The sequence below is a fragment of the Giraffa tippelskirchi genome, chromosome 11, assembly GCF_054371585.1.
Source record: "Giraffa tippelskirchi isolate mGirTip1 chromosome 11, T2T-mGirTip1v1.2.pri, whole genome shotgun sequence".
Taxonomy (NCBI): Eukaryota; Metazoa; Chordata; class Mammalia; order Artiodactyla; family Giraffidae; genus Giraffa; species Giraffa tippelskirchi.
In genome coordinates, this window is record NC_137285.1 from 114194633 (window position 1) to 114210822 (window position 16190).

The window sequence follows — 16190 nt, forward strand, 5'->3', positions numbered from 1 at the left end:
ATATTTTTAAGAAACCTTGTTAATGGGAACTATACTCATTATTTTGTAATAACCTATAGGGGAAAAGAATATGAAAAAAAGATATGTATGTATGTATAACTGAATCACTTTGCTCTACACTTGAAACTAAAACAACAATGTAAATCAACTACACATCAATTTAAAAAAAGAAACAAAGAAACCCTGATAGACATTAACACTCATGTTCCAATTACTATACTGAGCTTAGTGGACACCATTAAAAGATCACTATTTTAACCTCCTTTACTCTGTCCTTCATATATTCACCCATAACACATAAAACACCTTTTCATTTCCAACAACATACATTTCTGCAGATAAAAAAGGTGACCCACACTTTCATTTTCTTTATTTTTCATTGATACCGTATGAATACAAAGTTTCTATAAAGCTACAAAATGTCTACCACTTTATCAAGAAGGCATCAAAATGTGTCACTTTGCAAAGACATGAAAACACCTGCAGGAACTGACACAAAAATAGCATTTTTAGAGTGATGAAATAATTGCACTTAACTGTCATGGATATTACAGTTATCACACATATGTACCGCGAAAGCTAGAATACATTTTTTTTTTTTACAAAGCACTTTATAAAAAAATTCTCTGCACACAAACCCTATAATTTTCATATAACTATCATACTAAAGATAAATTCACTTTAAAGCCAACACTTAGAACATTTTTAAACAAAAAGGTACCAGTACCTAAACACAGACATTAACAAATACAAGAATACTGTACTGCCAAGAGGTTTAACCAAATGCCTTTTGAAAGCTTCTGCAAATAGGTTAAGAAACATAGGTGAGAATTTGCACCCCCCACCCCCCATCTCTCCAATCTATCCAAGAGGAAGCTTACTGCCCAAAGGCAGACTCCTCAGCCCACTCCCAGCAGCAGTACAATATTAAAGGAACCACTGAGCAGATGAAATGCTTACGTCACAAGCCCATTTTATACACGTGACACGAAGACACAGACTGTGAGAATCCCATTAAGTCATTGAGAATGTGAACAAACACACGTGGCAAAAACCAATTTACATAAAATTTAAGCATATTAATAAGAATTAAAGGCTATTCAGGTTTCTTTTTTAAATGTTACAAAACATTTTTTTTTGTCATTTTTAGGCACGTAGTTTTTGTTTTTACCTTTTTTTTTTTTCTTCCTTATCTGCAGTCATGAGCCTACTGAAAAAGGCCTACGGAAGTGACTCTTTCAAGGAGGTAACAGGGAGTTTTTTTTTTAAGAAGTGCAGTTCATATCTAATTTACACAGTGAAACTAATCACAAAAAAGGACTGAAGCAAAAAGGAAAAGAGAAAGAAGAAAGGAAGGAAGGGAGGGAGAGAGAAAACCAGAGACTGGTTTCCAATTGATTTATACCTAGATTCTGTCAGCCTCTCTTAAGAAAAAGGGGAACGAGAAAATTTCACAGTGGAAGTCAGACAAAAGAGAGCCAGCCTGAGAGCGGTAGAATCTTTTGGAATCTGACCCCACTTAGTGATGAACAGAGAGGGAAAATAAATGCCATTTTAAATAGTAAAATAATGGAGTGGGGCATATGAGACTCAATGCTCACAGAGAATAAAACAAGTTAACAGCTTAGGAAGTAGGACAATAAATACAAATATTTCATCTTATTTAATGGTGCATGACTTCAGTGAAACTATCCTTTGCAATGCAATACATTTTAAATGCAAACCTTCATTCTTAACAATATAAGCAATCAGTTAATGAGAGAAAACTATTGCCAAAGAAAGCACAGTAACAGTTGAAGAGGGAAACAGGAAAACAAATATTTGATTAATTTCTTCCAAGTTGTGGTGTAGTCTTGACATGACAGGGAGGGGCTGAGTTCAGCAGCTAACTATAACTTGTGTTGAGCAATTTTCCTTTTCATTCGACTTTTTTTTTTCCATTGTATAAACTTCTATGAATACTCACAACTTGGTGTGGGTAGAAATCACTCCTGAAGTTTCAGAGAGCCCAAAGAGGGTATTCTTAAAGACACCAGGTAGAAACAGACGCATCATACGCATTCAGAGGCTAACTTTCAACAATTCTAATGTCATTGTAAAGTCTATATTGGTAAAGAACAATCTTTTTTTTTTTGTCCTGGCTTTTATTTGGCTGGTGTTTCTGCCTTCTCGTCCTTTTCACTCCTCTTCCTCCCCTCTATCAGTTTTCCCAATTTACACAAAGTTTTGATAAAAGCCAACACGGACTCTAAAAGAGTTGCCCTTTAGAGGGCTGGAACATTCTTTGAAAATTCCGAATTGTGAGTGGTACTCTTTGGGAGTTTCTCATAGCACATTCAGACAACACTCAGAGTCAACATTTTCACCCTAAGAAGAACACGTCAATTGTGATGACCCTAAACCATTTTTTGTTCTGCACTGTCATCTCAGTTTGAGGCTTCCAACTTTCAAAACGGTATCACTGCGTAAACCGGAGAAGTGCGCGCTGGCATCTGAGTGGAAAGGCAGGCTCTACAGACTGAGCACAAGCGTACGGAGAAGGTCACATCTGTCCACTGCCTGTGGGCTGTGTGCAAGTCCCCTTGGGCGGACGCAGGGCTGGGTGACGGGCAGAGATGGCGCACTGGGTCATGGCACACAAACATAGCAGTTTCTGGGGATCCTCCTGCTGCCATGGGCTCCAGGGGTGGGTGTGGTGGGGGGTTCCCCACGGCATATAGATGCACAGCAGGTGGGGTCCGCGTCGTGCTCTTGTGAACAGAGGCCTGTCATTGGTTATTCATCCCGGTAAACCAAAGGCATTACGGTGATCTCAGAATATTTTTGGTCTCTCTACAAATCATGACTATGGCAGCACTTTTCTAAGCTGGAATCTCAAACCAAAGGCACTTTCATGCTAGAGTGCAGAAGGTTCACAAATAGCTAAGTTTTTGGTCGTGGATTTAAAAGGCAACATTTAAAGTGTACAATTTGCTTTTCAGAGTAAACTATGAAGTTGCAAGACCTTCCGTTTTGGTATAGACATTGGACGGTGTGGTCAGTGAACTGACTTCTGTTCATTTCAGATTTCAGACCAAGAAGTCAGTTTCCTATAGATATGGAGAAAAATGGGCTTACAAAAAACAAAATTGAAAACAACGCTTGCTTATTCTGTTTTAAATACTGGGCCGATTAGTAAAGGGACATAGAGAACTGGTGTGAGAAAAGGCTGGCGGCACGACTAAATATCACTAAGGCACTGCTTACGGAACGCTTTGGCAGCTCTGAATTGAAAACTTCCTACAAAAGTAACAATAGTAAGAGAAATGCTTCCAGCTTACAAAAGGGCTCACAGTTCCGAGGCAGCCTTCTGCACTGCAAACCCTACACGCAACATTGCAAAGATTTAAGGCTTTTCAGAAATGACATGTGCAGGGTTTCGCCACAGAAACATCAACAGAAGGAAAGAAGCAATGCAGACGTATCCTCTTAATGTCACAGGTGTGAACACCAACACACAAAATGGGTTCTACCCTTTGTTAGAACAGGCGTAGTGTACCAGAGCATAGACAAAAATCATACAAGTGATCAGTACCTGGTTTGAAAAGTTGACTGTTATCTTGTGTGATTTAAATAATTTACGTTTGTACAAAAACAAACTGCAAAAGCTGCTAGAGTGTTGAGACCTAAAGAGAAGACTTGGGTCTGTAACACCAAGTTCTGGGCATGGGGGCTGTTTATTTTTTGGCTGGTCTGAGAGTGGGACTTTGCTGCTGGGATGTTTTGTGAAGAGAAATCTGATTCAGAGCCTGTGGCAGGTAAACTGTCCTCGGGGTAAGGAAAAGGCTCATCAGCTTTCCTATCTGCTGGTGGATGCCTCCCCAACAAGACCCTCAAGGAAGAAGCAGCATCAACCCCGGGGGATGCTCTTGCTCTGGCAGAAGAAGGGTCTTCCTCTCCTTCTCTTCCTCACTGAGCACCAAAGAGGAACGACCCCCACCAAAAGGCCGAAGATCAAGTGGCAAGAGTCCTAGGGCCTTCCTAGCCAGCTGTCACTGACCAGCAGGTGACTTTGGGCAAGTCATGTCTCCTCCAGGTCTCAACTCTCTCATCTACAAACTGGAGGAGGTCACAGGCATACCTCGTTTTCTCAGGCTTCACAAATATTGCAGTTTTTACAAATTGAAGGTTTGTATCAAATGAGTCTACTGGCATCATTTTTCCAACAGCATTTGCTCACTTTGTGTCTCTGTGTCACGTTTTGATAATTTTCACAATATTCCAACTGTGAATCCAATCTGTGATCTTTAAATTACTGTTGTAATTGTTTTGGCATTTTTCAGCAATATCTTAATTAAGGTATGTGCATTGATTTTTTTTCTGGCCATAATACTATTGCACATTTAATAGCCTACAATATAGTGTAAACATAACTTTCACATGCACCGTGCGACTCGTTTTACTGTGATACTTGCTTGTTTGTGGTTCCCTGGAACCAAGCCTGTGCTCCCTCCGAGGTATGCCTGTAGACTGCGCTCTCCCATAGCTTAGTAAAGAAGAACTCTAGCAGTCCTCTTACAAAATGAATCCTTCTCTCCTCCATCCTTAAAGATGAAGTGTTCCAGAAGTTTCTATAAATGCTACAAAAAAACATTGAGTCTAACGCTAAAAGTGGAAGGCCAGAAGAAATTCACTGAAATGATCAAAGGTCTGATAATGAGAACAATAACCTCATGAGAAATAATGAAAATGGGTGGCATTTTTTAACCAGATGAAATAAGGAATCAAGAAGAAATTAGAAACGCTCTTTCAGCGCTGTGAGTTGATCACAGGGATGTGGGTGACCAGTTGTCCCCAGTTTTCCCAGGGAGGAAGGAAAGAATACTTGCAGCTGAGAGACTCTGTTGTGAAGTAGAAGCTCTGAAACAATTAGAAACACGGACACAATGTCATTTGAGTAATATTCCTACCTGTCTCTTGATGGCCTGAAACAAGGCTCCCAGGAGAGAAGCTTTCTCAGGATAAAATGGAAGAAAAAAGATGTCAAATATGGCATTTGTGACCTGTGGATGTAGGGCAGTGCTTTTCAAGCAAGGGCGATCCTGTGGCCCATGGGACAACTGGCAATGTCTGGAGACACTTGGGGTTGTGACAACTGGGGAAAGAGTATGTCTAGTGGGCAGAGGCCAGGGATGCTGCTAAACCTCCTACAAGGCACAGGACAGCCCTGCACCACAGAGAATTCTCTGGTCCAAATGTCAACAGGGTCTAGAAAGGGTTGAGAAACCCTGGTCTAGGGTAGCTTAGACATTCTGGGATTCTAGGACATGTTTTGAAAAAGCCTCGACTTTACTTAGGTCTCTTGCTAAGATGGGAAATGAATGCCAAGAGACCAAAGCTCAGTTCTTTAGCTTCTCCCTATTCAGGCTGTGGAAAGTGGCGTCCAAACTCTCCAGTGAAAGCACAAGATGTCCCTGAATCAATCCTGGTAGTGGAGGATCAACCAGGAGGTGGAGCACCCAGAAGAGAGCCGTGAGGACAGAGTTTTGGAAAGGCTTCTTTACGGTTCAGAAAGCTTGACAAATAAATAGGACTCTGCCATGGATGGTCAAAGACCAAAAATCAGACTTGGATTAGATGTTGTCACACAAATCTAATCCCAGGGTCTAATTTAGAAGTGACAGAGAAATGGACCAGTGGTTAAGACAGGGAAACTACCTGCCCTGGAGAAACCTTTAGGACAAGACAAGAAGCAAACTTGTTTTAACAACAAAAAGTAACCTTCAAGGTCATCCATGGAGACCCCAAACTCAACTACAAAGGCATTTGGAGGAAGAGGACAAGTATCAGAGGGCCCAGCCTGACTGTGAGGCCAGGGTATGATCCACTCTTCAGTTAATAGAACTATCTCTAGCTGGTGTTTTTGGGTCTCAGTCTATTTGTGCTTTGAAAAAAGTAAATCCTAAGAGCCCTCCTGGCAGCATGGAAGAGTTCCATTCCCGGGAAAGAATATGAACCAAATACCTCTTCCCCTGAAGTTCTGGGGTGGCCTGGCTTTTAGCCACATAAGATCACTTGCAGCCCTAGGTCCTAAGAAGACTGGGGGTAATCCTCAGGAAGATGCAGGAGATGGGAGCAAAAGAAGCACCCCTAAGAGGGGTGACCAAGAGAAGTCATAAGTATGATGACCAAGGGAGAAGCTTAATACGTGGGCCGAAGACCAGATGGAAGGGTGGGCTGCTGGGGCAACTCTTCAGAGGCCCACTCGGAATCAGGGAACAAACTGTAGTCTGTTTATGGAGGAAAGATGCACACCATCCTGCTGGCTTACGTAAGGGATGTGCATTCCAAAAGGGGAAAGTTCTGCACTTTTTCCTCTGGTCTTCCCAGGGACCAGGGTCGTGGGTTTGGGTGTGGTCAGGCTTGGTTCAGCATTCTGTTTCCACAAGCCAGCCACACCTTCATGGTCCTGACCTCAGATACTAGCCGGTACATAAGCAGGGTCACAGTTGGTGGGGGGATAGGGAAGAGGGTGTGTAGCTTACTTGAATGTGAGAGTACAAAGTTTTTTTATTTTTCTGGCTTGATGTAAAAGTCTTGACATGCATTATAACTTGCAAGACATTTCATGTTCTGTAGTGTTAACATTCCTGACAATTATCAACAAGTCAATTTCCTCCAGGAAGGTGGGGAGTATGCCCTGTCCCCTTCCCAATGTATGGAAGTAACAAGACATGTGACCACACCAAACCAGCTCTGCCTGGACAATGCTTTGGAATATATGGGTTGGAAAGTTGAATCTCTCTTGGGAAGAAAACCTCCCAAATGAACCTGTTTGGAAAGGGCAGAGATAGATAGCCGAGCCTCTTCAGCCTCAGTCAAATAAGTATTGTGACTTACTGAGAGATGTCAAGAAAATGGGTGTCCTTAGAGAATACACCAAGATCTATGGACAAAGATTGACAAATACATATATAAGCACCTAGCAAACTGAGTGCCACTGAACAGATGTTCAATAAATAAGCGTTGAATAACTATATATGTATATGTTTGTATGTACACACAAACACACACATACACACATAGTTACAACAGGTCAATATGCATATTGGATCACCAGAAATTATTTATCCACAGGCTGGTGAGTATGCTTGTGATTTTCTGGGGAGCAGAAATCCTAAAACTGATGAGCCTTTTACAAGTTTGGTCTGATGAAATTTCTCCCAGCCACAGGGTTTTCTATAATTTGCAGCTCACAGTGCAGTATTCATGCCAATTTTGAATTTTTGTTATTAAATTTCAGTGGTTCAAATATTTACTCATCTTAATAAAAAATTTGGTTGTCCGTATAAAATATAACTGCACACACAAGACTATAAACATTGTAAGCTTAGATTTTCAGTATTTATCTACTTATTGCAAAAAGAGCCATCCTTTTTTTCATTAAATAATCATCACATTAGTACAATACAATTTTATATTTTTTAAATATACTATATATGTTAAGGATAAGGGGTGAAGTTTTCTTCCTCTGTAATACCTGTTTCAAGAGTTTAATGGATTAGGAGATTAGTTTTAACCTTGAGGAGAAAAGTACAAATTTGTCTCATTAGGATATTTCTACCAAGTATTTCTTAAGGCTATATTTTAACATTTGGTTTCAAAAAGAAAGAAAAGTTTCATTTAAAAAATAATTTAGTGAATTACATTCTTTCATAACTTCCACCCTAATTAGTTACAAAGATAAGTCTAAAGATTCTTAGTTTTGTGTACTAATTTACATTTATATTTAAAGATTAATTTTACTTGTATCTTAAAACAAGAATTTTATGTTGGAAAAAAAAACCACACTAAATACATTTGTATAAAGGCTGTAAATGTCCAATGGCAAATGCTCTGTCTCAATTTTTTTTTCTACCACAATGAGAAATAGGTCTCTGCAGACAGAGACTTGGGTTCTTAAGGTTCACTTTTCCAAGGAATTGTGGGCTGTGGATCTGAATAACACACAGAAACAACTCAATTTCTCTTTTTACAACTGTACCAGAACTTCACAGCTACAATGAGTATGAACACATGAAAAAATGACTTCAAATAGGATTTAGAAAAATCGGGGTGACCTCAGGGCCAGGGTAGCACCCCTGCATGGTGAGGTTTACAGTCAGTCGTTCGATCATGGAGAGAGTGTGTGTGTGTGCGCACATATGTGTGTGTGTATATACAGATATCTATATATATAAATAACCACGGTTAGTCCTTTACAAGCCTGTAAATATGATGCTGTGCTCCATGTTCACTATTTGAAACTTCAAATACACAGGCCATGCACAGGAGAGTTTCTTGTGTATCCCTGTTTGTTACCACCTGTTAAAAAAATAAAAGTGTAAATGGAAAAGATTGTGAAAAAGTATATATATATATATGTATGTATCACTGATGCACTTTGCTGTATAGCAGAAATTAACACAACATTATAAATCAACTACACTTCAATAACATTTTTTAAAAGTTATATACATATATATATACACACACATATATATCTATATCAAACACCACATAAATAAAAATATTCCACCTGTGCCATGATGAGATGGTTTACTCGGAGACGAATACAGAGTCTAAAGTTCAAAAAGTGGATTATTAGAGATCTATTCAGCCTCACTCTGCCCACTCCTGCACAAACTCAGGATACTAAGGGTCCAACTTAAATCCTATCTAAGTTTAGTTACCATATGTAAGAAAGACCTTACAGATGGGGTCTCACTCATCATCTGAGCCTAAGGAGACACCACAAGAATTAGTGTGAGTTTTTTTTTGGGGTGGAGGGGTGTGACTTTTTTTTGAACAACATAGAGAATTTTCTATAATTCTGTACCATAGGACAGTCATTTATCCTAGGAACTGTTTCCTATCTTATCCCTAAACCTTTACTAAATTTTGTTCCACAATAGTCAATGGGAGACATAGCTCTGTGAGTGACTTAACTCACCACTACATTAACATGTAGTGCCTGGACTCAGTGAAGCAAGTGCTGAGTAAAAGAACAGTCACGCAGTTCAAACCCATGCAGTTCAAGGGTCTACTGTATTTGCTGAATGGATGGAAATTCACAGAATAATAGCCACTATCTGTTGACTGTTTACTATGCATTTCCTCGGTATTAAACACTTTGCAGGAAGAATCTCATGTAATATTCCAACTCCAGCAGCAGGTGTCATTTCACTCCCATTTGACAAGGGAGGATGCTTGGGGTTAATTTAAGGTTGTACTAATGTCAACAAGGGGCTTCCCTCCTAGCTCAGTTGGTAAAGAATCCGCCTGCAATACAGGAGACTCCAGTTTGATTCCTGGGTCAGGAAGATCTGCTGGAGGAGGGATAGGCTACCTACTCCAGTATTCTTGAGCTTCCCTGGTGGCTCAGCTGGTAAAGAATCCACCTGCAATATGGGAGACCTGGGTTTGATCTCTGGGTTGGGAAGATCCCTTGGAGAAGGGAAAGGCTACCCACTCCAGGATTCTGGCCTGGAGAATTCCATGGACTGTATAGTCCATGGGGTCGCAAAGAGTGGGACACTTTCTTCACTTTCACTGTCAACAAAAAACCAGATCTTCTGACTCTGAAGACCTTTTTCTTACCTGTTATGCCATGCTGCTCAAAATAAATGAATGGATACAGTGATGAGTCATCTACTTTTTCTGGGTAATACAGTTTTTCAATACTAACATCCATCTGCTTTTCTAGTCTCATTCCCTGCCACTTCCCTTACAGATCAAATACTCCAAGTATGCAAGTCTTTCATGACTGAAATCTCTCTCTCATCCTCACATCCAAGCAAATGTCATGTTCTGCTGCTTTTACCTCCTCAAGAGTTCTTGAATCCATCCACCTTTTCCACTGCCACAACCCAAGGTACCAGCATATGGGATTGGTGAGTGAGCCACAGGGCGCCTCAGTTCGCAGACACGTGATTATGGGCATACAGTAGGCAGACAGATGGTTTTGTAAATTGTTTTCATTTATTCCAAGGAGAGAATCTCAGTGGATTCTCCTGTGTGTCCATGTCCCATGGACTCCCCTACCAGGAGTTACCCTTGCTGGGCACCAGTTCCAGCTGCACACAGCAGCCACGGTAACCCTAAAAGAGATATAAATCTGACAACACTACCCTCCTGCTGAATGGCCTCTTTTGAACTTCAGGATGAAGAGAAAGCCTGTTCTCATCCTACAAGGATGAGCGTGAGAAGAGACAGGGCCCAGTCTGGCTGGTCCTACCTGGCCGGCACCCTGCTGGCGGCCCTCCTCTTTCTCCCTATGCCAGTCACCCTGCTCTGTTTCCAGGCCTCCCAGTGCCGCATTTCCTCCCACACGCAGTACTCTCTCCTACCATCTCTGCCTATCTACCCATCTGGCGGACACCTCCCAGTTGTTTGTTGCTCAGAGAAGCCTTCCCTGACCTCTCATTACATGCCTCTTGGCACCATGCACCGACCTTTACCAACCATCCGCCATAGCTGAGTTACACAGCTGGTGACTCCCTGTGCTTGACAAATGCCCATCTCTCTCACCGGACTCCAATGGGCCTGCCCTGACTGCCCAGTACACCGCAGCTCTGCACCTGACACATCACTATGCACCCATCGAATGACCCTTTTCTTGGTAAATCTGAAAAATACATCTGCTTATCCATCAAGGCAACTTAAACATCATCTTTTAACACCCCTGAGAATTCCCTACCTCACTCAAACTACAGGGGCCTGTGCAGGCAGTTCAATTACTCTTTTTCACAAGTGTACCACAGCCATGACAGCCTTGCAGGGTCATGGCCTACTTATCTGCCTCGTTCCCCTCACCAGGCCCACATTTCCTGTGTTTTATTTGCACTGTATTCCAGCAGCTAGCAAACCTCTCTCCATAGTTTAGCTGAACAAATGAAAACACTCTCAATAACCTCCGAAGTGGAGAGGGCAGACTCGAGCACTTTGTAAATGGAGAAAAATGAGGTCTGGAGATTTTAAATGACTTAACCAAGGTCATAGGTAGAGCTGGGTCCTAAACCCAAGTCTTCTCATTCCATGACCATGACATACCCTGCAAAGTATCTTTTCTATCAATTCAAATCTTAATTCATGTCTATCACTGGCTCTGTGACCTCAGGGAGGCCTAACATGCCTCTATCCATAAAACGGGAATACAAATGACCTCACAGTTCCGCAGCGAGAATTTCATAATATATCTACAAAAGATTTAACATTGTGCCTGGAACCTCTGTGATCTAGCTTACCTTCTTGCAAACTTTCTATGAAAGAATATATCCTATATCCTATTTATGCTTCATGCTTGAGATGAAGGAGAGAAAAAAATGTTTCTAGCAAGCTGTATGTCAAAGTATGACCTCGAAATGACTGGAATCCTTGGCCCACAATTCAGTTGCAATCTTCCGTGGCCTGACTGCCATTATTAGGGCCATGAACCTACAGGGTCACCTCAATTCCAGAGTCATCCTGATGAAACCAGTAAGCCAGTAAGGCTAGAACTGGTCTTGGTGACATACAGGTTTTGTATTCAATGACCTAGTAAAACACCTGCAACTATGTCCAGCAGCTGTCATCCTGGCCATGTCCTTAACCCCACCGCCTCCAAGGAAGCACTGAAAAGTACGATCTCTGCTGTTTATCAGTAAGATGACTTCATTACCCAGGAGTGCTGGCTTAATTTCATTGAAAAATATTATTCCTAGCAAATATTTATTAAGAGCTACTAATGCTTTATAACAAAGGGATTTATGTAGTTGATATGTTCTAAAATTAATTTTACCTGGTAAGTTATTTGGATGGAAGCCATGTTTTCAAAGAGGCATTACCAATATAATAGTTACATGGGTTCTGTGGGTAATAGATACTCACAACTTTCCCAGGTCATATATTCTTTGGTTGTGTTGTGAGGTCGGGTTTTAGGGACTGAGGACATATTCCTTAATGTGCTGAAATAGTCTCATCAGTTTGTAAGAAACAGCTAAGACTCCTTTCAGGAGAGGGAGGGAGGCCATCCATTCAGAGAGTTTTGGTTAACTTCTGAGGTTATTTAACATCCATATCATCTGAGCGCTAAGGTGATTCATATGTCCTTAAGTAGCAACAAAAAGCATCTACAGCCAAGTAACGGCCAGCATCCTAAACCTTGAACTGCTCAATTTTCACCAAAGATCATTAAAAAAAAGGATAATAATGAAGAGTTAGTGAAGAATGTTTTTTAAACTTTCTCCCAGACTACTAGCTTCCAAGTTTCAGAGGGACATGGACACACAGGAGAATCCACTGAGATTCTCTCCTTGGAATAAATGAAAACAATTTACAAAACCATCTGTCTGCCTACTGTATGCCCATAATCACGTGTCTGCGAACTGAGGTGCCCTGTGGCTCACTCACCAATCCCATATGGCAATGGGTCTCAACCTGGCTGCACACCAGAACTACCTGGGGAGCAGTAAAAATAAACAAAAACCATGATGCTCGGCCCCATCCTTCAGAATTTTTTTTTAAAAATTTACTTATTTGGCTGCACTGGGGTCTTAGCTGCAGCATGTGGGATCTAGTTCCCTGCCCAGGGATCAAACCTAGGCCCCCTGCATTGGGAGCTGGGAGCCTTATACACTGGACCACCAGGGAAGTCCCCTGAATTTTTAAAAGTGTCTGGGATGAATCCAATATGCAGACAGTTTTTAATTTCTTAATTTTTATTTATTTACTTACTTTTACAGTGGTATACAAGAACTGGTTCCTACTAGCTTTGAATGTTATTGTTATATATTAAGGAATTTCATGAGCTAGATGGCCAATGTAGCTTGAAAGTACCCGTAGAAGGTATATTTACATCATAAAAAATGGGCAAAAACCATAGATCAGGGTTTTGGGAGAAACTAGGGGACAGCCTTTTCTTTTCTCTCTTTTTCACCAGTACATTACAGGGTTTCCCTGGTGGCTCAGATGGTAAAGAATCTGCATGCAGTGCACGAGACCTGGGTTTGGTCCCTGGATCAGGAAAATGCCCTGGAGAAGGGAATGGCTATCCACTCCAGTGTTCTTGCCTGGAGAATTTCATGGACAGAGGAGCCTGGCAGGCTGTGGTCGATGGAATAGTAAAGAGTGACTAACACTTATGCTGCTGCTAAGTCGCTTCAGTCGTGGCCGACTCTGTGCGACCCCATAGACGGAAGCCCACCAGGCTCCGCCGTCCCTGGGATTCTCCAGGCAAGAACACTGGAGTGGGTTTATATACACTGATTGAAAAACAATGTCCCATTGGATCCAAAGCGTCCAGGTACAGAATTCCTGCTCTTCAAGTATTATAATTCTAAATTCTGGTAACAAAGAATAACAAAGCAGGCTTTCAGAGGGCTGAATATTTGACCACAATATTGTCCTGCTGCCCCTTCTGGCAAAATTGCTTCCACTGAATTTTGTTTTGGCATTTTGCCTTTGGTTTAACCAAGGAATGTTATTTTTTAAAAAACGAGCCTTATGAAATCCATTACTACATATTTTATGGGTGTATTTTGAGGAGAACATTGTACTTATTAACCTTCCTAAGTCACCGAATGAAGTCTCCATGAGAAATTGTTTTAAAGTTAAATATTTGAGGGAAAAAAAAACACATGCAGAGCATTGCCCAAGGGAACTGGAAAACTTTTCCATCATGGACCTTGAGCACTACTGCTTTTTCCTTGCTCTTTAGTTGCCTGTTAAGTTTTGACCATACTTTTCAGCCCATAAATATTCTCTCCCACTCCTGCTCCTGGTTATGCCATTATATTCTAGTTAATATGTCTCCTGGTGCTGAGAGTTTACATTTTGCTATATTAATATATGCTACTTATAATAAGGCCTTGTAAACCCTTTGAAATGAGTGTAGGTATGCCTTAAGTACAAACCTGCTGACTCAGCTTTTGCTTCATTTATGGTTTGTATACTACAGGGCTGCTGAGACTTCAACTTAGCTACTGCTGGGATAACCCGGGGAACTTCAGAAAAATATGTGCCTGGGTCCTATCCTCAGAGATCCTAATTTTACTGATCTAGGATGCAGTCCTGCTATCAGGATTTTTAAGACATTCTTCAGGTTTCTCTAATGTGCAACCAGAATGGAGAATCCAGTTTTTATTACCTCTACCCTCCTTCCCCAAATTCCAGTTCTGCCAAGCTTAGAAAGCCCAGCCAGATGAGAGCCCTTCTCTTTCACAAACCTGGGCCAAACCAAGTTTGCCTTATGGATGCATGAATCCAACTGCTGACTGACCACCTGGGACCCAGACCCACCCAGGCCCCTCTTCCCTGGCAGCTTCATGGCTGAGTCTGACAAAACAGGAAAGAGACAAAACAGTTACCAATAAAATTGTGAAGTTTTCCAAAACACTGTTCATCATATATTTCTCTGGTAAGTGTTTGAGCTTGTGGATGAAGTTGATCATATATTCACACATTGGGGAGCGGTTTATTCGGTAGACAAATCGGCCATTCTCAAACCTTGCGTATTCCGTCTGTGAGGGAAAAAGGGTTTATACTTTTGACTTCAAAATACATGAAAAAGATATGATTGTTTATAAAAGCATTTCACTTTTTCAATGTGAATCAGCTGTTTTATGTTGCACTACTTATGTACTTTACTTAATTAAAGACAATCCTAACTCCAATGTTAACACCATACTGAGGATCCATTATTTTTCTGGAAATTTTTTTAAAATTGCAAAAATACTTTAATGAAAAGTTGTATAGATGTTTTTTCAGCAAAGGTCAGGAAAAAAAAATATAATTGCCTGCTGAGTGATTCCCTACCTAGAAATTTGTGAGAGCAAGCCCAGCTAGTCACAATTCTTCAGCCCACAGAAAATCTTTCTTTACTGTGATAAGGCCTCATAGGGAAAAACTCAATGCAGCTAATTTCTCTACTTTGTGAAAAACTGTTTCACACTGATCATGAGCCCCTGGCTGTGTTATGTCTTTAATTTAAAAAAATTTTTTATACATATATATATATATATATGAGAAGGAAATGGCAACCCACTTCAGTATTCTTGCCTGGAAAATTCCATGGACAGAGGAGCCTGGCGGGCTACAGTCCATGCGGTTGCAAAGAGTTAGACATGACTGGGTGACTAACAAAACATTTAAATATATATTTGAAGATCCCACTGAAACATTCAGAGAGAAGAAAGACACTCTTAGATACTTTGGATCAAAGAGGAATTTAAAAAGAAATTACAAGCTATCTAAAGAGTAATGAAAAAGAAAATATTTACATCAAATTTTGGGGACTCAATGAAGCTGCACTTGGAGGAAAGCAGCTTCATGTCTTCATTATTAAAGATGAAAAGTTACAGAACTTAGTATACATCTTAAAAAATTAATAAACTCTACAAAATAAACTAAAATCAGTGAAAATCAGGAACCAAAAATTAATAAAGATAAAAGCTCAAATGAATGCAAAGGAAATTTAAAATGTAGACAGGATATAAAATCTAACTTTTTAAAAAGACAAAATAAACGCTCCACAAGCCTAAGAAGGAAAAGAAAGGAGACAAAACAACAGTCACATTATCAATCTGAAGATAAAGAAAAGGCTACTTTATGTAATTCTATGGCAAACAACCAATCAATCAATAAATAAAAACAAAGAAAAATCCAGTGAACTGGATGATGTCCCAGCAAAACACAAATCACTAACACTGAACCAAAAGGAAGCAGAAAACTCCAGTAGATCAATTACTGTAGAAATAACTAAAAACTATGTAGAAATCTACCACTGAAAACAGCCCAAGATCGAATGGTCTTACAGCCAAGTTTTATTTAACCTTTAAAGAATTTTCATCTTGTGACATTTTCAATGTTATTCAAACTATTCTATGCCATAGAAAAAGGTCGGTATTCCAATTATTTTTGTAGAACTGATGTATATTCAACACAGAAATATGATGAAGAGATTATAAAAAAGAAAAGTACAGACTACTATCACTACTGCTGCTGCTGCTGCTGCTAAGTTGCTTCAGTCGTGTCCGACTCTGTGCCACCCCATAGATGGCAGCCCACCAGGCTCTGCCGTCCCTGGGATTCTCCAGGCAAGAACATTGGAGTGGGTTGCCATTTCCTTCTCCAACGCATGAAAGTAAAAAGTGAAAGTGAAGTCGCTCAGTCGTGTCTGACTCTTAGTGACCCCA

General features: G+C 40.5%; 1 protein-coding gene and 1 long non-coding RNA gene across 13 annotated transcripts in view; one reads left to right on the forward strand and one right to left on the reverse strand.

Moving 5' to 3' along the window:
• LOC145526740 (uncharacterized) overlaps positions 1-16190 on the forward strand; it is a 38868-nt gene that overhangs the window by 7952 nt on the left and 14726 nt on the right. The gene's annotated exons all lie outside the window — the stretch shown is intronic.
• The window catches only part of TEAD1 (TEA domain transcription factor 1), a 267595-nt gene continuing 251753 nt past the window's right edge, over positions 349-16190 (reverse strand). For all 12 annotated transcript variants that reach the window (XM_081543108.1, XM_081543105.1, XM_081543102.1 and 9 more), the window contains 2 exons: positions 14364-14516; positions 349-8343 (listed from right to left, as the gene is read on the reverse strand). In XM_081543108.1, the coding sequence (XP_081399234.1) occupies positions 8230-8343; positions 14364-14516 (267 nt within the window). In that variant the 3' untranslated portion in view covers positions 349-8229. The remainder of the gene's footprint in view (positions 8344-14363; positions 14517-16190) is intronic.